Source organism: Aythya ferina (assembly GCF_964211825.1).
Source record: "Aythya ferina genome assembly, chromosome: 15".
NCBI classification, from domain to species: domain Eukaryota; kingdom Metazoa; phylum Chordata; class Aves; order Anseriformes; family Anatidae; genus Aythya; species Aythya ferina.
The window spans coordinates 12,748,174-12,773,239 of NC_140314.1; the positions used below are offsets into that span (position 1 = coordinate 12,748,174).

The 25,066-nt window shown below is 55.3% G+C and overlaps 1 protein-coding gene and 1 long non-coding RNA gene across 2 annotated transcripts; one reads left to right on the plus strand and one right to left on the minus strand.

Moving 5' to 3' along the window:
- Positions 1–345: 345 nt before the first annotated feature.
- On the plus strand, positions 346–2,746 carry LOC311445272 (transmembrane protein 100-like). Its single transcript, XM_084537240.1, has one exon. The coding sequence runs from the start codon at positions 1,811–1,813 to the stop codon at positions 2,180–2,182; it is 372 nt and encodes a 123-aa protein (XP_084393366.1). The 5' UTR covers positions 346–1,810; the 3' UTR covers positions 2,183–2,746.
- Positions 2,747–4,564: 1,818 nt separating this feature from the next.
- LOC311445078 lies at positions 4,565–7,284 on the minus strand. The gene is made up of 2 exons (XR_014698186.1): positions 7,150–7,284; positions 4,565–6,068 (listed from the first exon to the last, which is right to left on the minus strand). It is a non-coding gene; the product is annotated as an uncharacterized lncRNA (long non-coding RNA).
- Positions 7,285–25,066: the final 17,782 nt, after the last annotated feature.

Below are 25,066 nucleotides of genomic sequence, written 5' to 3' on the forward strand. Positions count from 1 at the left end.
ATTGCTTTGTGTACAAAGAAACACAATTCTTGCAGTTCCCCTGCCTCCGAACGGCTCCAGCTGAGGCTGCGGGTTCCCTTTGTGGGTGTCGGCAGCGCGGGCTGGCGGAGCAGGGCTGCTCGGGGCACGGTGCCTTTTCGCAGCGAGCAGCAAGTGGGTGGCATGCCTTGAAAGAGCCATCGCTGCCACGCGGAGCGGGGAAGGTCACCGTGCCCGGTGCTGCGTGCGGCCTCGTGAGTCCTGACAAAGGAGAGCTGGGCAGCCGTGGATTTGGGACCGAGCAGCAGCAAGGGGAGCCGTGCAGCCTGGCAGTGAGGATGGGCACAGCGTGCTGCGGGGTCCTTGGGGCCAAAGCCCTCTGCACAGCTCTGGTGGGCACGGGGAGCGAGGTCCCTATACCCATCCTGTACCCAGAGTAACACCCAAACCTCTCCTGTCCCAGGTCACTACATCCTGTGGCAGCTCCTCTGCTTCTTCACCTTCTCGCCTCGCTGTAGACCCCACTCTCTGCACAGCTCAGATTTTGTCCGTTCCCACCGCAGTGTGGGCTTTCTTCCCTGCTTCTGCCTTCCTCCGGGCCTCCTGACGGTGCAGGGAGGCGGCTGGGCCCCACAAGCTCGGGGGAAGCTCTGACCTGGGAATGGCTCCAGGTTTCGTACGTTTGCTGCAATGCCTAATTCCTTTCCCTTCTCCTTCAGGAAAACCAATTAAAACAAAAAAAAAAAAACAGTGCAGGAGCAAAGAGTGCAGATAGGAGCTGCTCCCCCCAGCTCCGGCCTCTGTGTCCCTCTGGTCTCTCCCGGGCTGTTCACATCCTCACCCCGTCCTCCTGCATCTCCCCACCAGCCTGGGATGGAGCTGGCCAGGACGGAGGCAGCTTTCTTGCCGTGCTACAGCTGCTGCAAGTGCGTGATGCTGCGCTGGAGCAGGCTGCAGAGCCAACCCTGCGTGTGTGTAGCATCGCCGTTCCAAAATCACTCATCTTTATTCAGGATTTGGGCGCTCGAAGGAGAGGAAGCAGGGAGTGCTGTAGGGGAGAGGCCCGGGACAGGAGTGCTGCGGGTCTTTGAAGCCTCTCTGCGTGTTGTGCATGCTGTTCCCACATGTGCTGTCCTTCCTGCAGCTCTGCCCGTCCGCAGCCTCAGCCTCCTCCAGTGCCACCGGTGTCCCCTGGGGCTCGCGGCGAGGGTGCCCTGAGCCCCGCGCCAGGGGACGGAGCTGGCACAAGGAAATCAGGGGGTGAAAGGGGAGAAAGGGCACCTCGGCAGGAGGCAATAGCAGTGCTCCGAGGGCAAGGAGTGCTTGGTGCTGCTGCTGGGGGGCTCTTTGCAGCAGCAAACCACACAGACGTTGCCCTGGGAGGCTGGCACTCGCCTGGCCGCGCTGCGGGGTGTTGCAGGGGCCGGGGCGATGTGGGGCCAGCGCTGCCCGCCCGGGCCCCAGGCTGGTGGCAGCAGACACAAAGCAGGGAGAGAACAACCTGGGAGCGATCCCAGGCTGCAGGCAGCTGCCTGCACAGTGCTCGAAACAGTTAACAGGCAGCGAGCCCGCGCTGGTCCTCCCACCAGCATGAGCTCAGCGCCGCTGCCGCCAATCCCCGCTCCCTGTGGCAGCAAAAGAGCCGGGAGCCCAAGCTGGGAGCCAGAGCAGCGGCTGCCCCAGCTCCAGCCCGGCCGCACGGAAGCGTCCCGAGCCCCGGGCAGTGCTGGCCATGTAGGATCCGGCCTCGTCCCTCCTGCGTGGGCAGCAGGACCGCGACCCGCATCCCGCCCGCGCCCTGCGCCCGTCATTCCCAGCTGCTCTCGCCAACATGATGGGCTGCAAGTCCAACTCACTCACTTGCCTGCAGGGAGGAAAAGCGGGGCTGCCGCTCGCCACGGCCACGGACTCCACCGCCACGCTCAACAAGCTGGCCCTGGCCACGGGTGGGACTGAGAAATCCTGGTACCGCTGCATCTTCCCCTTCGGCATCGTCTCCGTGGTCATCGGCGTGGCGGCGACGTGCATCACCTTCACCATCAATGGCCCGCAAATGGACATCGCTAAGATGGTCTCTGTGGCCACCCTGATCTTCGGGGTGGGCCTGCTGGTGGCCGCCTACGTGTGCTGGCGGGCCAAGCGGGAGAGGCAGCGGAAGAGGCAGCGCCAGGAGCCCGTCTCCTTAGAGCAGGGAGCCCTATGACACAGGCTGGGGTCAGAGGCTCGGCTCCACCTGGAGACCCTGCTCACGGACCCCCCTCTCTGTTCCGTGGCACAGGGGGCACAGCACTGGCTTTGAGGCACCCGAGGAGGTCCGGACCCTGCCCGAGGACAGCCTGCCGCCATCCTCAACCCACCGAGCCACGGCACGGCCGGCACGCAGCCATCCCTGCTTCTGCCACGGGCTGCAGGCAGCTCTGTCCCCCAGTGCCCACGCTGTGGCTCGCCCAGCCCCTTCCCACAGCCAGCGTGGAGAAACCCCGCAAGCAGCTCTGCAGAACGCCACCGGGTCACCCGGCTGCTCCGGACCTCACCGGCCCCACGGCTGCAGAGCCGACGGAGCTGCTCCGAGCCTGGGGATGTGGCAGCTTGCAACAGCCCAGAAACCTCTGCTCAGTGTCAGGAGAAGCCAGCGGCACTTTTGTCCCCTTTCTGTCGGTGGTGGCACGAGGACCCTCGCCTCTCGGGACAAGCGGAGTTTGGGGAGATGCTCGCTGGGTGCGCAGAGCGCATGGGGAGGCTCGGGGGGGCTCAGGGAGAGGCTGGGGGGAGGCAGCAAGCATCGGGGCGTGAGCTGGTGGCATGAGAGTGGGGGACGGGGCTGACACCCGTGGGTGCTGTGGGTCAGGCAGGCGGGGGGCAAGGGAGGGGGGCTCAGCCGCAGGCAGGGCGGGTGGGTGTCTGCTCGGCACGGCACAGGGGGTGGAGGAGGACACCCACCGGGCCCTCACTGCCCACCCGGCGTGACCCTGCCACAGTTTTTTTGGGGGGCAGGTCCCCTCCGGGGGTCTCTGTCTGCTCGGGATGCCTGGGGAGAGGGGCTTGTGCTGTGAGCTCACAGTGGCAGCCCCCGGCTTGGGGAGTCTGAAAGTAATCGTGGTCTGGTTCCCAGCGCTGTGGTTGGATAAGGAGCTGCAGTTGCATTAAAAAGGAGCAATTCCATCTTTACTGCTTCTTTGTAAACTGTGCAACGAGGCTTCTCCTTCCGCTCTTCGCACGGAGCTTGGAGCTCTTTAAGACCAAGCAGGAGAGGCAGCGGGGGGGTTCCAGCTCCTGGGGCTCCCCGCCACCGTGCCCCCAGGCAGCCCCACACCCGGAGGGGCCTCCCAAACCCAGCCCTCCTCCCGGCTCCTGCCCGACAGACGGACGTGCCAAGAGCTACAGAGAGCAGCCGCGCTCCGTCCGCCCGGCAGCTGGAGGCTGTCCGTGCGCAGCAGGAGGCAGGGAATGGGGCCAGGAGCTGCGAGCAGGGGCAAGCGGGAGGGAAGCTGCGCTCCTGCGGGGAGCGGGGGGCCTCTGACCCAACTCAGCTCTCAGTCCATCCCTGAAATTAAACCTGGAGGAAACCTGTCTGTGTCCTGCATGGCACAGCCAGCGTGCTCCAGAGACCCGTGGGGGGATGTCGGGACTTGGTGTCCCGGTGCTGGGGCCGGGCTCAGGTGCCCGCACGGTTTGGGCCGCTCAGGGGCAGCTCGGCCGTGGCTCCTCTTCCCCAGGCAATGTTAGAGAGGCCAGCCCCACTCTGCAGTGGGTGATGAGTTTAGCAGGTACCTCAGCCTCAGCAGGTTTTTTTGCAAGCCCGATGGTTGCTTCAGGGTGTTGTGTATCCAGAGTTCATGGTTCTGGTGTCGCTTTGGGAGGCAAAGCAATGGTTTCACCCGCGCTCCCTCGAGGTGCCAGCCCCCTGTCCCCCAGCGCTCACTGCCATGGGAGCCATGCGATGCCATGCAGGGGGATGTTACCACGTATTATTTTTATTTTCTCCTTATTGCTACAAGTATTCCAGCCACCACGTTTGCTGCTGCCTGCTCACACCCCCTGCTTGCCCCCTCCACGTGCACCCTGCTGCAGGGCTTCCCAGTGCCCACCCCCGGCCAAGCAGGGGGCTGTGTCCGCAGTCTTGTCCGGTGGCACCCCACAAACACCCTCCTGCTGCTCACCCCGAAAAGCCAGGGCGGCAGCCGAAATAGCCATGGCATGAGCTGGGGGGGCCCCACGGGTACAGGCAGGCAGCAGACGGCGCTGGGAGCGGGGGCTCAGCGGGAGCCCTGCGCGCACAGACGGGCGCTTCCAGCCTGAAATCGCTGGCGCCGGGCCCTGTTCCATCACGCCTGCTTTGATCTCAAAATAGAGCTCCCCGGTGCCCCATTGCCTCTGTCTTTCTGCTCAGAAAGAGCTTGCTTGGGGCGGCTTGAAGTGGGGCAGTGCTCACCTGGCGAGGCGGAGCAGTTCCTGGAGAGAGCGCGGGTGAGCCTGAGCCGCTCGGGCAGGGAAGCGTTGTGCAGGCTGCTCGTTTCCTTTGTTGCTGTTAAAAGCTTTACTGGATTTGAGTTCTGTAGTAAGACGCACACACAAAAATCCCTCCTACCGTCTTCAATAGTTTTATTTACGTGGATGGACTCTGGCAAGTTCCCCCGTGAGACACCGCTGTAGCACACTCGTTGAAGGGTGAGATCTAAAGAAAATTTACCTCCTTAAAGAGCACAGAGTTATTTTTTTGGCTGCAGGAATACATGGCTGGAAAGTTATGCCCTGCTCAGTAAAGACACCGGGAGCAGGAAGATAAAAGACCTGCGTGGTCAGAGCTCACACGCACAGCACCCAGCTGCCCGGCTGCCATCCCCTGGTTCCCCGCTGGCACCGCCGTGTCACCCATCCTGGGGCAGCAAGAAGGATGGCACTGGTGGCTCTGTGCTGGCATTATCCCTTGTCCTCAGGTCCCTGCTGGTGCCATTGCAGACACCTGGGAGCTTCCTGCCCGCAGCTCTTCCCTTCCCTTTGCAAGCCAGGGAGGCTCTGGAGAGTATCTCACTGCGCATCCCATGTGGCATCCTTCCCACTCATCCCACCCAACCATCCCAGACACGCACCCCACCCGGGGAACCTATTGCACATCCCAAGACCACTTTGTGGGGTGCCTGGGAGCCGTCCTCCACTCTTTGTGCCTCAGCCCTGGTTGGTCACAGAGGGCAAGAGTCTGGGTCTCCCATGGGAGCGCAGTTTGGGGTGAAGTTGGCTCAGGTGGCTGCCTCGTGGTCCCAAGCAGCAGGTCACTCTGTGGCCAGGAGTGGGGCAGTGCCTCGGGCACGCAGCCCTGTGGCTCTCCTGTTGCCATCTGGGGCTACAAGACGCTGTTTGCATTTTCTAGGTCGAAAGAATTAAAAATGAATAAACCTGTAAAGCTCGCTGTAATGGCAGTCTTTGTCTGCTTCGCTTCCGACCCCCACCAAGCCCCTCGGGCTGCTTTTGTGGCTTACAGTGTAATGGAAATATTCCCCTGTTCTAAGGACCCCAAACTTGCCTTGAGTTATAGCCTCCCCAAGGCTTTCTCCATGCTACCAATTTCTCCACATTACTGCGTTCAGCTCTTGTGACAGAGATGTGTCCCGTTTCTGCCAGCTGCAGCCAAACCCGCTGTCAGCATTAACAGGCTTAAAAGGAAAAGAACGGTTTCGTTGCGCCTGAGCAAAGGGTTAAAGTCTTTGTTACCAGATTGGGAACAGCTACAAAGGGGAAGCTTAAAAATAAAAACACGCATCCTCACAACGCGGCTGACGTTAGTTTCTTGCAGCCGACGTGAGCGGCTGCCCCAGCTGGAGCCGCGGCCGCCCTGGCTGAGCCCAGCACGCAGGGGCCACGCGGAGCTTCGCACCACGTCCTCGGGGCTCCTCGCTTCTCCCGATGTGTCCCTCTGGGCCTGGCTTTCCAGGCACGGGGCAGCCGGGAGAGCTGCTGGTCAGAGCCTGGTCCGAGTCGTAGGCACAACGCGAGTGTCCTGCACCCGGCGCTGCTCCCTGCGCGTTAAAAACAAGCCCACGTGCCTGGGGAGGTGAGGAATTGCCAACAGGATACCTGGCTCCAGTTCCGAGCTGCCAACAAAATAATGAGTAACTCCTAGACAGCTGGGCCGAATTCACGGGTAACAAGCTAATTTATTTACTCCCCTTGCAGTTATTTTTTTTGCAGAGAGGCGAATGAAATTTTTAACAGCTTTCTTCCCTGCCTCTGCGTGGATGGTTTTGATCTCCCAGGGCAAGGAGCAGCGTCCTCCCAGGGGAGACATGCAAGGGGCTGGGGCTGGGGGGCTGAATGCCAGGCACTGAATCACCATTTGGAGGAGAGTTTTGAAAATAGGGAAATTACCAACAGACCACTTATCCCAGCACCCCCTCCACCAGGACATTGCTCAAACTTTGGTTTAAGAATCCTCCGATGGGCAATCTCAGAATACCTTGCTCTTACAGGAAGGTTTTTTTTTTCCAAGTAAGTGCCGTCTGTGCTGCACAGGAATATTGTAAAGCCTCGGTGCCGTGACTCAAACACAGGTGCAAAGGAGCAAATCTGGGCAGGCCCCGCTGCAGATGGAGCCGGGGACCCGCAACCCCCAGGGAGGTCCCACGGGGGAAGCCACTGTTGCAGGCAGGCTGCAGCCACGGGTCCCCACAGCAGGATCCCTTGCAGCGCTCTGGGCATCGCCCATCCCCAGTGGATGGGCCAGGGCCACCACACATCCCTGGTCCGGGCTGGAAATGCCTTAGGTCAAAGCCATCCCTGGGCTCCCATCCATCCTGTGCCCGCTGCAGGGTCACCCTGCCCCGAAGCCGCATTTCCCCAACGCTCCCAAGGTTTGGAGGTGCCCAGCTGTTGAGTCAGCTGAAGGTACCTCCCGCCTCAGCCCCGAGTTTATTAACCTTGTTTGTCACCATGGCACCAGAGCACATCTTAAATGAATGCTTAATCCTCCTTGCACAAACAGTATCATTACATCATGAGGCATTTCCACACTCTGCCAGCTGCGGAGAGCAAACCTCCGGTGACACCGGATGTCAACAGCAGTTCCCCAAGCTGGGGTTAAAAACAATGTGTGTTTTACCACAAGACAGAAAAAAAAATCCTCTATAAGCGTAATTGCTGGCAGCAAAGTTATTGGAGCAGTGCCCAGAGACTCACCGGAGTCAGGAACCCTCGCTGGCAAGCGAGCAGCGCAGCATCCCTGCCTGAAGATGCTCACACAGCGAAGGGAACAAGGCGTGAGTTGCACTCTCCTCCTGGCAGAAAGGAGCTGAGGCACAGAGCAGGGATCTGGCCATGTTGTACCTGTGGTATCTGACACAGCTGCGGCTCGTGCTTGGCTCTTCCACGTGCTGAGCACCTGGTGAGGCTCCCAGCAGCGGGATGTGCAGAGCCAGTGCGATGCAGCCAGGCACCGGCCCTTCTGCAGTGTCCTGCTGGTTACAAAATCCCCATTTTCACCCCAAGAATGCACCGCACTCTCCACAAGCCCCACGTGCTTCGTTGCCTTTCATAAACTCCCCCATGACCTCCCTGCCTGCATCTGGGTGTTCCCTTCTCCGCTGGAAGAATTTTGATCTGTAAAAGGATTTTGTTTTCACTCATTGATTTTACAAAAGTCAGGTACCAAACGGCGTCAGGCAATGAAATGTATTAAAAAGGCTATAAAGACCGTGACATTATCAGGGTGAAATGCCAGAGACCATTACATCATTACGGCTTGCTGCTCAGCTGCAATCGGTTTCTATTAGGGGTGTGGGCAGCCGCTGAGCCTCGCCAGCACGGTGCTTTCGCACGTCCTGGTGGTTGCTCCCGTGCTCCAAGCTGCAGTCATGGTGTAAAACCTCACTTTTGTACTTAAAGGTGTGAAAAACTGGACCTACCTGCACTAAGTCAGGTCGCGATATAAAGTACGCGCTGAGGTATCTTAAAAATCCAGGCCAACCAGCAGATATTTAATAGTAGACGAGTTGGAAATGGTTAAGGTGGGGGTTATGCAGGCAGCCAGGGGCTGCATAAAACTTCGTCACCCCTCTTAGTGACAAGCAGGCTCCCCAGCGACGCGCTTGGTGCTGCGGGCACCCCTCTGCAGAAGGCACAGGAGGCGCAGAGCGGTCCCGCAGTACGGCACCATGGCTGTGGCTGGCCTGGGAGCTGGTCTGGAAGGGGCAGGTGGTTTTCAGGCTTTGGAGAGGAGATAAGAAGTGGGAGCCAGGAGAAGTAATGGCAGCAGGAAAAAAAAAAAAAAAAAAAAAAAAAAAAAAAAAAGAGAGGCCAGCGGAGAGGTTTTGTTTGAACTGAAGTGGCATTTGCTAGCGCTGCCGGGGCTGTAGAGCTCTCACCGACATTTCTTGCAGAGCAAATTTACTCTAGCTGAACAAGATCAAGGCAGTGACACTTCTTTAAAAGTACACCTCAAATTATACTTAACTTTTTGTTTGTCTCCATTGTGCAGAGTTCCACTTAGAAACTCAAAAATAAAGCGTGAATGAGTTTGTCCTCTCCTGTCGAGGTGTCAGGAGGTGTGCAAGCCCCTCTCTAGCTGGGCGATGCCATGGTCCTGACCCGCTGAGTAAGGGCACCCCACGAGCACTGCTCCCCGCATCCAGCACCCCTGCCACTGCAGCTTTTTGCACTGCGTCTCGCTGAGGCTTGCACAATGCTCTGAGGACTTCGTTGTTTCCTCATTCTGCTGACAACAAAACGTTGTTTTACTTGGAGTCCTCTGTCCTGGACTGCTTTCTTGAAGAGCTGCCCGGTGGAAACCCTGTGGGGCCAGCACAGCAGTTAGCTTTTGCTCAGGGCACTCGCTGAATGAGTTGTTTGCTCTGGTTTTTCATTACGCAGAGCTGTTACGGGTATGTAGTACAAGGTCAAGCTCCTTTGAAGCATTTTGTTATTTTTCTTCACATGGCACCCAACAGTCACTTTTGAGGGAGAAAAGCATTAAGCCATGCCAGAGCTCAGCAAAACGCATCTCAGTGAAGGCACCACGGCTCCAGCTCGTGCCCCGTGGGTAGTTTTTGGCTGCCTGGTTTTACTCTTGTTTAGCTTTTGTTTGCTATATCTACTTTTGCTGAACTTCACGAAGTGCCCGATAAAGGCTGAATTCGCAAAACTTGAAGGCTGTAGGCAGAGGCACATGACAGTGCCCCAGCTTGGTAAAGCACTTCCGTGGGATTTATTTTAAGCCTCTGTTCAAGACCATATGCTGAAGCGTTTTGCCAGAGCTAAGAATGGATCTGAAGCTGTTGGGGTTTTTATACATCCTTAAGTGATTCCCTGAATCCAGCCCGAGCTGGTGAGTTCACAGCCTCCTCCACCCGGGGAGCAGGGCTCTGACCCTGCTGGGACAGAACAACGAGCCGGCAGCGCTCAGACTGCTGGCCATTCAGGATGAAAAAAGGTTCAGCCTTCCCAAATGTTCGGTTTGGGGGTGAAGTAGGCAAACAAACACAAATATTTGGAAATTCCTGGGCAGTGCCACTGCACTCCCTGCGTCCCAGGGAGCTGGGCTGTGCTGGGGGCTGCATCACCCTGCTCCCGGGTCGCCACGCACATGGTAGTCTCCCTGGGAGGGAGCCACCAGGGAGGAAAAGGATTCCCTGTGCTGCAGGCTGAAGAGGAGCTGACTGGCATTTCTAAATCACCACCACTGCATTTTTCTGTCATTTGGGTTTTGATAGCTGGGCTTTCGTGGCTCCCCAAAGTGGGAGTGGATGAGGGACAGCCACGCGCAGAGCCATGCGCACCGTCTCCTGCAGGCACAATGCACAAAGCCAGACCCACTGGGGAGTGAGCACCAAAACCAAGGGCTCCATTGTTCGCTGCTCGTGTGGATCAGCTTTCAAACCACTCAACTGAGATGTAATAAAAATAACAACACGCTGGAAAGCAGCTTGACCCTGTACTACGGCCTTCACAAAACTCACTCTGGCTGTTGTGAACGTGGGCACTTCTGGAGTTGGAACTTCAGTGTCGAAATTGGTTTCTGGAGTTTGGTGTTCAAAATCCTCCAAGCTATGGGAGCCCTTCATGCAGCAGCAGAGAGCAGTGGCACACTGTCACTGAAAATGGATATCCAGCCTCGTACAATAGAAAGACAATGCCAGCATGAACAGGAGGCCTGGTGACGGATGGCATTTTTTCGGAAGGATCTGTCTGAATCCACCCAGGCCTGCCTTTCTTGTGGGCTAAGATTTAATAAAACCATTAAAAATACACACTTCATTTTTGGACCAGAACCTATTATTAGGGCTGAAGGGGAGCCATGCGAGCCTCGGAGAGGTGATGGCACAGGGTCAGAGTGGAGCAGCCTCAGGGCTGCCCTCAGTGGGGCTGGTGGGCACCGGACCTGACCTCTTCTGTGCTGGCTCCTGAAGTGCTCCAACTGCAGCAGCCCAGGGCCAAGGGCCTCTCACCTCTCATAATGGACCTGGGAGCTCTCAGGCATTTGTGCTCTAGAAGAAAGAAGAAAGTTTTAAAGCCTTCTGGCCTCTGCTCCTTGCCTGTGCTGACTGGGAAGTCTGCAGTGCCCAGAGGTGAAGGCAAACACCGTGCTGGTGCTGCTGGGGCTCGGCCACGTGGCCAGCATCCAGCATGGGCTGCCAGCCACGGGCAGGAGCAAACCCCAACACAACCTCTTTTTGTGAATCTTCCTTCTGACCACACATGAGGAGACCTTGACCTGTGCCTTGGTGTCCTGGTTTCAGTTAGAACAGAATTAATTTTCTTCCTAGTAGCTGGCATAAGGACTTGGGCATAAGGACTTGTGTCCCTGCTGCACTCCTTCCCCACACTGCTTCCACGCACAGGTCAGCCTGTGCACGGCTTTTTGGCTTTTTGGCTTCTGCAAAACCTCTCCCTCCCTCCGCAGCAATGCAAGGCAGGGACTTGAGGGAGCGTAGCTGGATTTCATGAGACACCAGTTTTAGGTTTGCTGTCTTTCAGCCTGATCTCCCTGCTGCTCATTCATTAGGAGACAGCAGAGCACAGCAATCTTCTTCGCGACATTTCTGTTGTCCACAGCTTTCTGTTGTCTCCCTTTCCTGAGGACCTATGCGGAAGCAGGAGCATGCCTTCAGGGGCAGCACACATAGAAGCTGAATGCCTTTTGCTAAAGGCTTTTAGGACTGAACAGTGAAAACCTTTTAGTGCTGGCACATCGCGCAGAATTAAATCCAATCAATCTAGTCCAGACATCACAGTGCCCCTATAGTGAAAGGAAGTTTTCATATTTGCTGCAAGAAGCATAGGAAAAAACTGATGATCTCATGCACAGGAAGAACACAAAGGGCTTCCTAAATTGAAGACTGCACCCACATACAGTTGGCAAGTGGCATTTGCCGTCCAAAGTGATTGGCACTCATGGCAGGAGGCAGCAGCAACAAATGTGGAAAGGCAGTGACTGACTGGGGAAGTATATGCCGAGAGCATAAACAAACATGAAATCTGTATGTTTTATCCAGAGGAGACCCTCATAGCTGAAGGCCGCTCGGGAACAATTGTTTTTCTTCCAGATTTGATGTGGAATAACAACAGCTCCATTTTCCTGGAAGCCTTAGCCTACTAGCACGCAAAACCCATCCCTGCACACAGGGCTGTCGTACCGCCGGAGCTGCCAAGGCATCCTTACTTTTTCCAGTTGGAAATCTGCTTCAGGCTGAATAGGGTGGGTCAGGGCACTTGTCTGTGTTTTCTGGACATCTGGAGTATGTTGGGAGAGTGGTTCCCGCGGGGCTGGAGGATATCTGGAAAATTCAGACATGTGCATGGGTACAGCAACGCCACAGCAGGACCAAAATAAATGTTGCCGTCTGAACCGAGGGCGGACCTTGTGAAGAGTCTGTGACTACGAGCTAACGAGGAGAGGCACTTTACCAAATTGTCACACCAGAGATACAGAAAGGTGGCTGCAAGCGTTCAGGTTAACTTGCTTTAGGAAGCCAGCACAGCTGAGGAGAAGGCTGGCTGCTGATTGTACACATGCTCCGGCAGTGCCAACAGAGAGAGATTAACATCACTCACATCGGCAGGGCACGAAGCTGGAGCAGGGTTAACCTATTTCACATGGCATTTGCAATGCCTTGCTTGGCTGAGGGACGTGCTGACACGGTCACACACAGCTGCCTGCTCAGAGCCTGTGGGTGCATTAACCCTGACACCAGCGGACAGCGCTCTGCTGCAGGTAAGAAGCAACTGGACTCTCCAATCACCCTTGGGGCAAAACGTGTGGGCTAAATTAATTACGATTGACTTTTTATTCCCCTTGCTCTGGAGAATACCTCCAAACACACCCACAGAGCTGCTGACCAGGGCCATACCCTTGTGGTTTCCTCCTCCCTCTGGCCACAGGCTGCATCACCGCAGGTGGCTGGGGAGCCCCAGGGATGGGGCCTGGAGCTGCTGTGTGGCTGCCCCGTGTGCTGCACACGCGTTGTTGCTGCCCAGGGAGCTCCCAGGCACCAGGCCAGCAGCATTTATTTTTTTCAGTGCAACGATCTACTTCATCCCCTATGGGAATATTAGCAGGAAGGGGCTGTGCAGAGCCAGAAATCCCATTCTCCATTGGTACTCCCCTGGGGATTTTCTTAGAAGCCCTCTCTTGGGTCAGGGACCCCAGAGGCATTTCTCTGGGATTTTAATGCTCCACCTTCCCCCAGAACAACCAGCTTTCAGCTGCAGGCAAGAGCAGCCTGGCAGCACTTGTGGCACACAGCAGGGATCAGCAGTGTGTTTCGCATCCCTTGGGTGTCTCTGAGACCACTGCTCCGCTCCAGGGTGCCCCACACAGCCCGGGGGAGATGATGGGGCCTGGCTTCCACCACACAGCAGGTCCCCGGCCCACGACCAGCAGGCCTGGGCCTCATCTCATTTCGTGGCCACTCAGCCCCGCTTCCTGCTAGCCCTCGGCCTTTCAGCCTCCAGGCTTGGCCAGCAGACAGCAGGCGGCCCCCAGACGGCGTCTAATTGGGAATGTGCTCGCGTCGTCGTGCCGGCTCTGCTGCCACACTGGGAAATTTTGTCCTTAACCTTGCGGTGGGGGTGGGAAGCAGGGTGAAAAAAAAAAAAAAAAAAAAATTCTCCTGACAAACAAGCGGGGATTTTATTACAGCTTGTGTCACACCCGAGGAGTGAGAGCTGAGTCACTGCCAGGTACAGACAGTGACTGTGAGTCACCGCGGAGCCCGGCTCATCAATAACCCCAGTGCTCCTCGCCCAGCTCCGGCCCCGTTACAGGTGCCCAGTGCCGGGGCTGTGGTGCCGCTGGCCAGCTTCTCCCCCTCACCGAGGGGCCACCGGGCAGGCCTCACCCTGCCGGAGGTGGGAGCAGGAAGGCAGCAGGCAGCCAGCCATCCCCAGCGTGACACGGAGAGAAACTGGGGGCTGTGAAAGCGCTAAATCAGCGCAGAAATGCCAGCTGGTGTCTGTCGTCCTCCAAGCCCCAGAGGCCAAAGCTCTCACTCACGTGAGGATCTGCTTCTCTGCTGTGCTTCCTCACCCGGCTGCAACCAGCACCTCCTTGCCAGCAGAGCCTGGGGCTCCCCTGGCCGCCCCAAGCTGACCAAGGAGCTGCTTCCATGAACACCAGAGAGAAAAGAGTGCTTTTTGGGAGAAAAATGCACCCATTTGGTGATCTCGGGCCATTTCCTGACGGCAGGTGCTCACAGCCTAATTGGCAGCCAGCAGTGCCGGCGCTGGCTGTGCTGCAGGGAGCCCGGCGGCGAGGGGAGAGCCGGTGGCCACCCGCAGAGGGTGCTGAGTGTCACCGGGACCTCGTCCCCGGGCTGGCAGGGCTGGTGCTCTCTTTCTGCAGGGTGTCACGCTGAAAGCTTTGACTTTGCAAGAAGCCCCTTTTAGAGATAAACCAGACAAAATGAAACAATAAACCTCTTGAAAAAAAAAATAATAATAAAGGAAAAGAAGGGTAATTTAACACAGAGTTAATAAAGGCAATGAATAACCTGCCAAGTACCCAGGGGACAGGCATGGCATAAAGCTATCACTTAACGTCTGCGCTCGATTTTCTTTCCTAACTCAGCTGCCATTAGCATCAGGCCCCCATTTGCTGCCCTTGTCCTTCAGCACCTTTTATACCAAAGGTGCCCAAGCACTTCCCATTCTTTCATGTGCATCAGTCACCTCACTTGGTCCCAAAATACATCTGATAACGTGGGCGGCGTACGGCAGCATGCGATAATTAACATTACACAACAGCCTTAGGACCAGAAGCAAAGGATAAACTTGGTGCTGGATTGAAAATAAGCTGGGCTGTGTGGGACGAACCAGCCGAGCTGGAATTCAGCCACAAGCTCCCGAGCCCCGTGCGTGCCAGGGGTCTGGGGCTGGGCTTTTGCCATCAGGTCGGGAAGCCGCCAGCCTGCCCTCAGCCGCCACCACTTCACAGCGCGATGGGCTCGGCCTCGTCTCCAACAGAAGCCCCTTCCTAACATCTTCATATTTCCAGGAAACATTGGAAGGGGGCCCAGCCTGCCAGACGGCTTTTTAGAAATCGGGAAAGCAATCATGGTTTGAGAAAATTGCATTAGTGCCTCCTTGCAGCCACGGCCCGTGCATCCGCGTGAGTCACGCCTAGCAACCCCCGGCCCGCTCGCACCAGTGCGAGCACCGGGCTCTGCCTCCAGCCCCGGCTGATGGATGAGTGCTGAAGCACCGAGGCCGCACGCCTGGTGCGATAAAGCAAGGATGTCAAACGTTGCAGAGAGCACGGCGCACGCCAAGCCATCCCCACACGGAGGTCCCGTGGAAGCCCTGAGAAGTGGGTAAGGCGGCTTCTGGGCTTGCGAGGTGATTTATTGCTGCTTGGCATGTGAGATGCTGTGCAAACAGGGAGTGCGATGTGATATGGGGCCCTGGAGAGCTGCTCCCGGTGACCATTGGTGGCACTGCAGTGACAGGATCTCACACTGGGGTGACGCCAGGTGGGCACAGGGAGCCCAGGAGGACAAATGCCAGGAGCAGTTTGCTGATAGCAATGGGCTGCCCCTGCCCAGGAGGATGTGTCTGGGGGCATGGGCAGCCCCATCAACCCCAGAGCTGTCGGCACGGGCAGCATCTGCCATCGCCTGCCAGCAGCGCCGTGCAGCAGCGCAGACACACTGCTCAACTTGTCGCACAGCACAGAGAAAGCAGGCGAGGTGTCAGCACTCACACCCAGCCTGGCAAGGCATCCGCACATGCATGCAGTGCTGCAGGACACACAGACACACCTGGGAATGGCCCAGCTGCAGCAGGGAAGAGCCTGCGGCAAAATTCCCCTTTTGTCAGCGTCCAGGCTGGCCCACACAGGGGGTTTGGTGAACGCACTGCTGGCAGCTCTGTGTTCAGCAGCCTCAGCGAGACCAGCGATGCTTTCTGCTCCCAAAAGAGCTGTCCCTGCTGTCAGAGCTCTGCAGCCAAGGACGGTCCCGGCTGAGGCTGCCTCTCCCGTGGGGAGGGAAGGAGGCGCTGGCTGTGAAAGCTTTAAGCTCGTTAGCTGCTGCCGGAATGGGTAATTAGGTTGATTTGTGCAGGAAGCACACAGGGAGCAGCTTTCTTCTTCAGGAAGCACCCACAGCGAGGGCAGGACTCCCATCTCCCCTCGGAGCAGGGTTAAGGACAGAAGCTGGCTGAGCGACCGCTGTGCTGGGGAGGTCACCAGCGGCTCTGGAGCCCCCTGCTGCATGGGATGGGGTTGTGTGGCAGCCCAGGGCTGTCTCCTGGTAGTCTCTGGGCCCATGCAGGGGATGCAGGAGGTTGGTAGTGGGATAGCCCTGCCCAGGCTGGCCCCCATGGAGATGTAACTAGGGCTCTGGTTGCCGGTAGCTCCATCAGAACAAAAAAATCCACTTGTACCAGTGTGCCGTGAGGGCTCATGGTGGGTGCGGGGGACACAGCATCACTGTCCGGGAGGATCCTCACCAGGAGGGACCCCCCTGACCCCTCTGGCCCCCTACAGGGCGCTCAGCACCGGCTTTCAACAGGCACTAAATAGTCCCTGAGCTTTCTGATGTGGGATCAGACCCCAAACCCTGTCTGCTTTCTCTGAGCCTCGACACCCCGTTTCTCTCCCCGGAGAAGAATGTACGATCCGTTCAGTTAAACCTCATCATTAGTGGTGGAACCAGAGCCTGGAAATCTGGCACCGGTCCGCAGCTCTCCTCCTGACCCCACACATTTGTGGGGTGAGAGCGGAGGCAGAGGAGCGTTTCCTGCCCATGCCTCCAGCAAAGCTTCTCCCCTGCCCACGTGAAGCTCCTGCCAAAACCGTGGCTGGCACAGCAGAGGCACTGTGCTGTCGTGTGAGAGCCACGTGTCCCCTCCTGTGGCTCCATCCTCGTCCCCACCGGCTGCTCCTGGCACAGGCTGTGTCCCTCCCCGTGCCGAGGAGGAGACAAGGCAGGGCTGCCTGGTGGCCGAGCGGGGCTTTTCTGGAAAGCTGTTAGCTGGAGGCTGCCGGGGGAACATGGCGAGGTAATTGGGGAAGATGGGACTAATCTCATTTTTTTTCTTGTTGTGAAAAGGGCGTGAAGAAGAGAAAAGGAGATGTACTGCTAAATTACCATCAGGGCTGCTATAGTAACACGGCTTTAAAGAGTGCCTAGCCGGCCTCCTTGGGGCTATAGAAAGCTCTTCAGATTGTTCTGTAGTTTTCCACTTTCTCCTGACGCAGGCTGCCCAGGGCTGGCTGCCGTGGCCATCCCCCTGTGCCGTGCCCCCGCACGGGACCCAAGGGTGCTGCACGAGCCGGTCCCTGGGGACCACAGCCAGAGCACCCTAAACCCATGGGATGCCCTGGCAGGGCAGCACAGAGCTGGAGGGCTGGGGCTGGCAGGGGGACACCAAGAAGGGACACAAAGGGAAAGGTTCACTGCTGAGTTGTTGCCCAGCCTTCAGTGGGACAGCTTCTCTCTCCTCTTTTCAAAGGAAAGCCCCAAACCTCAGAGCAGTGGTGGGATGCCCCGGTGTGAAGTGCTATTAACTGCTGCAAACTGAGGCAACAGAAAGCGTGGGAAACAGCTGATTTCCTCCCGTCTGCCATCAAGCAGTTTGATCTTCTGCACCGACCATTTATCTTTCCAAGCAGTTCTCATTTCTGTCAAGCAGGATGCTTTCCTCGGCATGCTCAAGAGCAAGCCTTGTTTTCAGTGCAGTCAAGGTCAGGGTCACAATGTAATGCTTAAGTGTGTTTGCAGGATAAATAGGATTTAACAGAATTTCAGGCTCCAGGTACTACTCATGAGTGACGTAGAAGTCCTGGAAGAGAGACAAGTCCTCTCCTAGCACTCCTGTATTTCAGTATTTTTCAACTCTAGCTTAGCGTGTGGAGGCGTTGGTATTTTATGTCTTCGTGGCTTTGAAGTTCCCTGGGATGGAGAGATGCTAATGTTAAATTTACATAGGAGGGAGAATGTGTTAAAAAACAAGCCTTGCAAAGGTAATTTAGTAAAAACAAAAGGCTGGTGTGGATTTTGCCATGAAAAGTTTGAAATCGATAGGTGTGCTGGCCTGCAGCTTGGAGCATTTAAGAGTTTTGAGTTGCGCACTTTGAAGCCACAGAAATAATCACTCTTACCCTTTATTAAAATAGCACCTAAGGTGTTGCAAGGCAATTTTCTTTCAGATGAGATGGATGTTGTCCCCGTGCTGAAGACCTTAGGGCCTTCTCGATGTGCTGCAATACAGAAAAACAGGGATGAGTGAGGTATGATACAGGGAGCAGAGCTCAGCTCGCAGCACTTGGGGCCACGGAGATACTCAGGAGCAGGAAAACTCCAATTTACAATAAACCAGCCACACACACACCTGCACACGTGTGTGCATTGTAAGAAGGAAGCACAGTCACCATCCTCCCCAGGATGCTGGCTCAGATGCCATGAGCCCCTGGTAGAGCAGAACGAGAGGATGGAGGTGGCTCTTCAGTCCAGCACCACTCAGGGCCTCAGCAGCTTGTGGCGTTAAGACACCACCTTTCCACCTCCCAGAGCAGCCGTCAGTCTGTCCTGCGAGCAGACTGGAGCCTGGAGGAGATGCAACATGCCCACGGTCGCTCCACACACCAGGAGATGTGGGGATCAGAAGATGCATCCCGCGGGCCTTGCTCCATCACTCCAATTCCTGTGAAGCCAGGCAGCTCAAGGCACCTTGCGGAGCCAGGTCCGACCCTCGGTGGTTCGATGCTAGAGCAGCATCAAAAAAACGTAGCTGAAAGGATCTGAGAAATGTAGCTGCAGATCTGCGTGGTGGATGTCAGCTCCGTGCCTGTGGCAGCTGGGAGCACGCACAAGGACTTTGCACAGCCGGCAGCAGGGCCGCTGCTGGGAGTGGGCGTTGAGGCACGCGGGGTCAATGTCAAATCCTCGCCAGCTGAGAGGCTCTTGTATGCATCAGCCGAGAAGCAAAAGATTCGTGAAACCATGAACTTCTTAAAAGATCAAGAGAAACAGAGAGGAGTTGTTTAGAAGTGGCAGCAGCAGGACTGAATGCCACCCGCAGCAGGTGCCTGCTGCCAGCTCTGCTCCCAGCACAGCCCAGACGTTTTTGGGGACTCGCACTCAGCCCTGGCAGGAGCAAGAAAGGAGCTGGCATGGTCTGAAGCCTGGGAAAGCAAGGAGCCATAAAACCAGGAGTAGATCCTCTCCCGGGGCCCTGCTGTTAGGTGCTGTAATGCTGGAAACGCTGCACGTGTTAGAAAGCATTCTAAAACAGCAAACCTTTCCCCCACTGTTGTGTTACCTTACTCAGCTTTCATAAAGCAATCTGATTTTTTTTCCTTTCTAAAATTTTGCATCTGAAATGTTGACTTCTGTTCCTGCTTGCTCCTTCTCTTTCATTTTTCCCGTTCCTGATTTTTTTCTGCTTGTTTGCTAACAGAGCAGCTGCCACCTGCCGAGTGCTTGGTTACTCTTTAATTCAGTTTGATTTCCTCAGAGGCTGCTGGGGATGGATAGCCACTGAGCCCTGACCAAGTACAGTTATTTCTGGGGTGAAACAATGCAGCCCATGGAAGGAGCACTGGATCCAGCTGATCTCCTCTCCTGGCAGGGTCTGATTAGTGTTTGCAGCCTTGTTCCATCCATCGGATGCGGTGTCACCACCAGGTGCTTGAGCACAGGCATGTTTTTAGGGAGCAGAGAGCGCGTTCCTCCTGTGACATGGGAGGAGAAGAGGCCAGGACAGGGCTGTCTGTCCCGACGGGTGTGAAACCCGACCACGGGGTCCCGTGGGGAGTGAACGTAAAAGTCTGGTGGAGCACAGGTTGCTTGGGGTCAGTCACACAGGATCCTCTCATCCCATCTGCGGGATGCTCCCAAGAAGGACACCACCAGGTGACTGCTGAAAATTTGCTCCGGCACAGAAGCGCAAGTCCAGAGCCACCACTGTACTGGCCTTGGCAAGGACCTGGAGACCTTCCTGATTGATGGGACCGATGTCGGAGCCCAGGAGGCTCCCTGGCAGCCGTACGCCACCTTACACATTTCAGATAGCCGATGGAAAAGGAACATCCCCTGGCTCCCGTGCTGAGTTTGTTTATCCTCTCCTCCAGTTACAGGAGTCAGATGGAGCACATCCATCTTCAGCAGGGAGACCGGTGCCCACGGAGAGGGCAAAACTGTAACCAGAAACTTGCTGATGGACACAGTGGCACCGCAGCCCCTAGTCCAGCCCCTGCATTGCTGCTCTGCAATTTTCTGCTCTTCTGCAAGCAGAGGAAGGCTCCCGTCTTCTGCTGGTAACCGCAGCCATAAATCTCAGCTGTGACCAGACCTGAACTCTCAGTAGGCCCATGTTCTCTCATGCAGGGTAGCACTGTCGCTCAGGGAGGCAGCCGGTGCCCTCGGACTTTTCTGCTGTCACTGCAGAAACCGCTCTCTGCAGCTGAGCTGGGCTCCTCCAGGAGCAGCTCTCCCCGGCTGCAGCGCACGAGTGCTGGGGCCGCACAAAAGAGTGCACTCCTAGGCCTAGGAAAGGAGAAAAACTATCTTTTTCCTTCATGTTTTAATGAAAGGATGCAGTGCCCAGAAGGTTCCTCCATTTCTATTCCGAAATGTGTGGTTTTACTGTGAATGTGGTTACTATTCACTGGTTTGCAGCCTTGCAATCTGCAGGGTGAATTATTATTAACATTCTCTCAAACAAAAGGACTCAGCCTTGGGGTTTCATGCATATTTATACTAAATGCTAGGCTTGCAAGGACGTTCCCCTTGACATTTCACTTGGTTTCTCTCTGAGCACAGGAATCTTCCCACCCTCTTGCCTAAGCATTGTGCAATATTCAAGCAAAAACCAGATGGAAAACAGCCTTTGGCTGAGAGAGAGATCTGAGGCCCTGACATGGAAGTCTCGCTCTCTTGGAAACCAGGCTGCAGTTCCCCAGCAGCTTGTGCACGACACAATTTCTCCAGGAGCACAAGGAAGTCAGTGTAAGAAACTTTCCTGCTGGTGGCAAAAAGATGACTGTAAGGCTTTGCCTTCGGGATGGACATCTGGAAGTGGTTCCCAATTCTGCCGCGGGCCCCATGTGTGATTCCGGGTGAATCCTTTGCTGAGATCCCCTGCTGAAACTGGGCTGTAGGGCAGGGACTGCAGTGCCGTGTGTCAGAAGATGATGATTTAACACAGCCTTTGGGTGCTCTGATCAGGTGTCGTGATGATTCACAGTAAATGGAAGCCGTCTCTGCTTGGTAGCTGGCACGGTGTCTGTGCTGGCCACAGAAACACTTCGTCTTCTGCCCCTCCTAACCTGTGCTCTCCTACGAGACGAGGAGTGACACAGAGCAAGCTTTAGAGGCACAACCCTCACTTGCAATTTGTGAAGCTTTTGAATTGCTTGGGAAAGGCAAAAAAAAAATAGCTCTCAAAGCTTCCCATTGCTCCTTTATCGTTTCCCTATTGTGCACCTCAGGTGAAACAGGAAGGCCAGGTCAGCTCTGAGAGGTTTTTTCCTGACCTTGTCTCCGTGGATATCCTAGACAGAAATCCTTAGATGAACGTTTGTCCTCCAAGTCCCAGGTCTTTGTAGCAAGTTCTTTAACCCCCACAAGCCGTCCAGAAAACCTCAGTGTCGGTAGACAAATCTCAGTTCTGCCCGTGTGCTTCATCTCAGACAGCTTGTGGCAACTCAGCCCCTCGTTCTGGGGGCTGTCTGCCTCTGTCACACCTTAAGCTTACATCTAAATTAAAACACTTAATCTCCAGCTCTTCGGGTTACAGAGACTAAAAGCCTCAAGTCTGGAACAGAGTGTAAATAGATCAGCATCTGTCTCGGGGCTGCACATCAGACGCACAGAGGCTGGCTAAGTTGAACCAGTGTTGGTGCTAGAACAAGTGACCGACCGCACGCCCCTCGGTTCAGCTAAGCCTCTGCTGATCAAAGCTTGGAAGAAAGGAGAGAAGTGGGGGTATCACGAATGCTTCTGTGTTACCTCTCAAATGATGTTTGAACGTTGCTGAGGCAAAGCTATACCCGCCACAGGAGCTGCAGGAGTGTGTTTAGTTTCGTGTCAACACCCTCAGCATCACTTCTCTTTTCTTGTTTTTTTACTCTTGCTTGAGAAAAAACTATCAAGTTAATATTTAATGCAGCCTCACAAATGTTTATTGTTCCACTGCTCTAATGTTTTTCTACCTTTCAGCCCTGAAAAGCTGGGCTGCAGGGTGCTGCCACCAGCTGCCTGCCAGGGACGAGAGCATGAGACCAGGTGCAGGGGCACAAGCTTCAGCCTCATGCCAGGCGCTCTACAACAAGACCTGCTTCGTGCTGTGGCAGTGATAAATCCAGGTGTCCAGGTTCTCACAGGAGTGCCTGAAGTCCTGCCTGTGCCCACGTCCCTGGTGTCCCCTTTTTGGTGCCGGATCCCAGGGATTCCACTGCCACAGCCCAGCCAAACGCCTCCGCTGAGAGACCAAACTTGCCTGAACCAGGGCTGCCTCTGCCGGATCACAACCTGAAGCAGAGCGCAAATTTTGGCCTAAGAGTGGAGGAGGGACCCGCTGCGGGGACCAAGGCAGAGCAGTGAGCCCCCCAGCACTGTGCTCTGCTTGAGCCCAGCCTGGGATGGCTGAGGCTGCGTGTGGGCGCGGGGCTGCCAGCGGGGCCCCTTTCTGCTGACGAAACCTTGACCGGAGGGGGCTCAGCCTGCTGCAGCCGTGCGGAGTTCCCCGGTACATTCCCAAGAGGAGGCTGTTAATCCCACTGACCTGGCTTGATTTCAATCAGCGTCGGAACACTCTGCCTACGCAGGTTGTTCCGATAGGGTTACTTGGCTACAGCAGGCTTCCCATCCTTTTTTCGTATTTTATGTGTATTTTGTAAATGCAGTGTGTCACAGATGCCTTCTGCCTTGGCAGTCACTCATGCTCTGTCCCCAGCTGTCTGCGGCACCCATCCCTCATTGTCCCATTTACAATAACATATTTTGTCTCCCTAGTACATTTTCTTTTTAATCATGAAAAAGTTCCCCTCAACCTTACGCTCTCTGGCTTGAGCTGCAGGTGACACCAGCCCTCATGGGTAAAGCCACCTATGATAGCAAACAGCAGTCCAGGGGCCAGGAGCACATTTGCCTTCCCAGTGCCTTCACTAGCCCTTGGTTTGGCCACGCAGTGAGGGGCTCACAGCCCTCGCTTTCTCCCTGCCAGGGAGAGAAGTGATGCCCTGGCTGTATAGCTCTCTCACATTGCACAGGACAAACATTTTTAGACATGAACCCAATACAGATTTCATTACATGACCACTAATCATTTAGTCATGTGCTGCATCTCTGTCCCTAAGATACTTCTCTGCAGTTAAGATGCATACAAAAAGTTTGTCTCTATTTTTCTGGAGATAACTTCTTTTCAAAGTCCTTGCTTTTTCCGGCCAGCTTCTTAGCCCTGTGCTTTGGAGCACATCACAGGCTTTGAATATCCTGCTCTTTCCATACTCTTGGAGCACTTGATTAAGACAGAGTGGCTTCTGACTTTACATCAGCAAAGTGTTGCTGGGTGACTCTTAATGAGCACAAATTGTCAATCATTAACCACATGGTGCTTCGTGCATGGGTGGTCACCCAAAGGATGCTGGTTCTCTGTGCCTCAGCTCTGCCTTCTCCTGCATGACCAAAGAATGGGTCTTTCTAAACATGTATGAGATATATGCAAGCATGATCGTGCCATGGTGTCCATTCTTACCCATGCCAGGGAGCTGGCAGGGCAGCAAGAAACTCCATCCTCCTCGCCCAGCCCCGCTCTTCTCTCTCCGATGTGGTTGTCCCCACGGGTTTGCTGCTCTCCCCCAGTGGGCCTGGTTCTGGTGCCCTGCCCTCACACACAGTGGGGTGTCCTGGGGAACACCACCTCTGAGGAGGAGCTGAGGTGAGGAGGTCAGAACTGGATTTCGGGAAAGAGAAGCTCCCTCTGCTCGAGTCACTCCTGGGATCCATCAATGAGCTGCTGAGCTCCCCACCTTCCATGTGCCACCCATAGCTGGGATGGCCACCTCAGCCCAGTCTCTCTGGCTAGTCTTATATGTTCCATCCTCAATTTCAGATCACCCTTCAGTAAAGTTATTTACCAAGCATCTGGAAAAAAAAAGAATAATAAAAATAATAATAATAATAAAAAAGGCAGGTAAAACTGTTCTGTCCCCCCAGTGTCATCCATGGCTTTGCCACTCTTTTTCCATGCAGGTTCTGCACTCTTCCAAGATGCTACATGGCACTGTCCCTGCCTCTGCCCCTAATTCAATGGCATCGGGTGATCCTTCCTCTCAGACATGAGCTCTGGAAATATAATCGTTTGCTCTGGCAATTGAAATAGGTATCCTCTGGGACTGCTATGATCTGATTAAAGAAAGCACTGAAGTGAAAGACAGCAGCAACACTAATGAGCTCGTCTGAGAACAGATGAGGCAAAAAGGTCTGCCTGCTGGCTTTCGAAAATTAAGCTGTGCTGTGGTTGTGAAGACACAGATTACAGGGAGCACAGGAAAGAGCAAAACATGACATCCCTCCTCATGCAAACACACACACAGATGCACCTCTTGTTCTTCAGCTGGGAAGTGTGGCGGGGACCTGAGGAGCCGCTGCTCATGCAAAGCATGTTCCTGAGAAGGGGATGAAAGCTGTTCTCCACAAATGCAGGGGCAGGCAGCATTCTCAACAGTGAATGAAAATTACCAATCAAAAGAATTGTAATTAAAGCAATTACCGTGTTCTCTGCATATACACACCCTGCATGTTTCATAAAGTCTAATGGAGTATAGTGTTGGGCCATGATGGATAGGAAATTGCTGGTTAATCACTAGGGAATGGATAACTTCCTCAGCCAATCTTCAGCTAATGCCTTTAACACGCTCTTTTGAACACAATTTGTACCGGCTGTGTTTATGGAGAGACTGTTCAGTGAAATAAAGCTGGTTAATAAAGTTACTGCCCCCTGTGCGTATCAAAACAAGCCTTTGAAGCCCTACACAAGGTCCAGCTCCATTCAAGCCACCTTGCTTGGGTGCCTTGCTTGGGTGCTGTGGGCTTGCTCCGCTCACAGCACGGGGATGAAGGACAGGCCCATGGCTCCCCAGCAAGGCCCCAGGCACTGAAGGAGGCCACATCCACTTCATCTGAGTCATCCACTGGCAAGCCCAACTTCCCAGGAATTTATTTTGCTTCCTCTGCCTAGTGCCAACCTAAGACCTCTTTGAAGTCATATTTCTTATATTATTACAGATTAGGAGGCCTTCTGCCACAGGCTCTTGGTGGTCCTGTAAGTGAAGCGATAACTCTAGAGCATCTGAAGCCTTTCTGTCACAACCTTAACTTTTTACCCTTCACTGACTCTTTTTTTTTCCACTTGTTTGCTTCTTGGGAACAAATTCTTGCTGATACCCCCGAAACCTCTCCAGGAAAGCTTTATCCCTTGGGGACCTTTGGCACAACGCAAGAACGCAGCAGCTGAACCCTGACGTAAGGCTGCCGGGCAGGATGCGATGCACCCGGGGGCTGGTTTCTGCACTCTCAGCAGAGAGGCTGTGCATTGCCCTAACCATCACACCAGCTTCAGAAGTGCTTTCTGCAGTCCCTCCTTGCTGGTCAGTGGC

Excerpts from the sequence above, each read along its gene's own strand:
- LOC311445272 (XM_084537240.1), top strand. The coding sequence starts at position 1,811 with ATGATGGGCTGCAAGTCCAACTCACTCACTTGCCTGCAGGGAGGAAAA.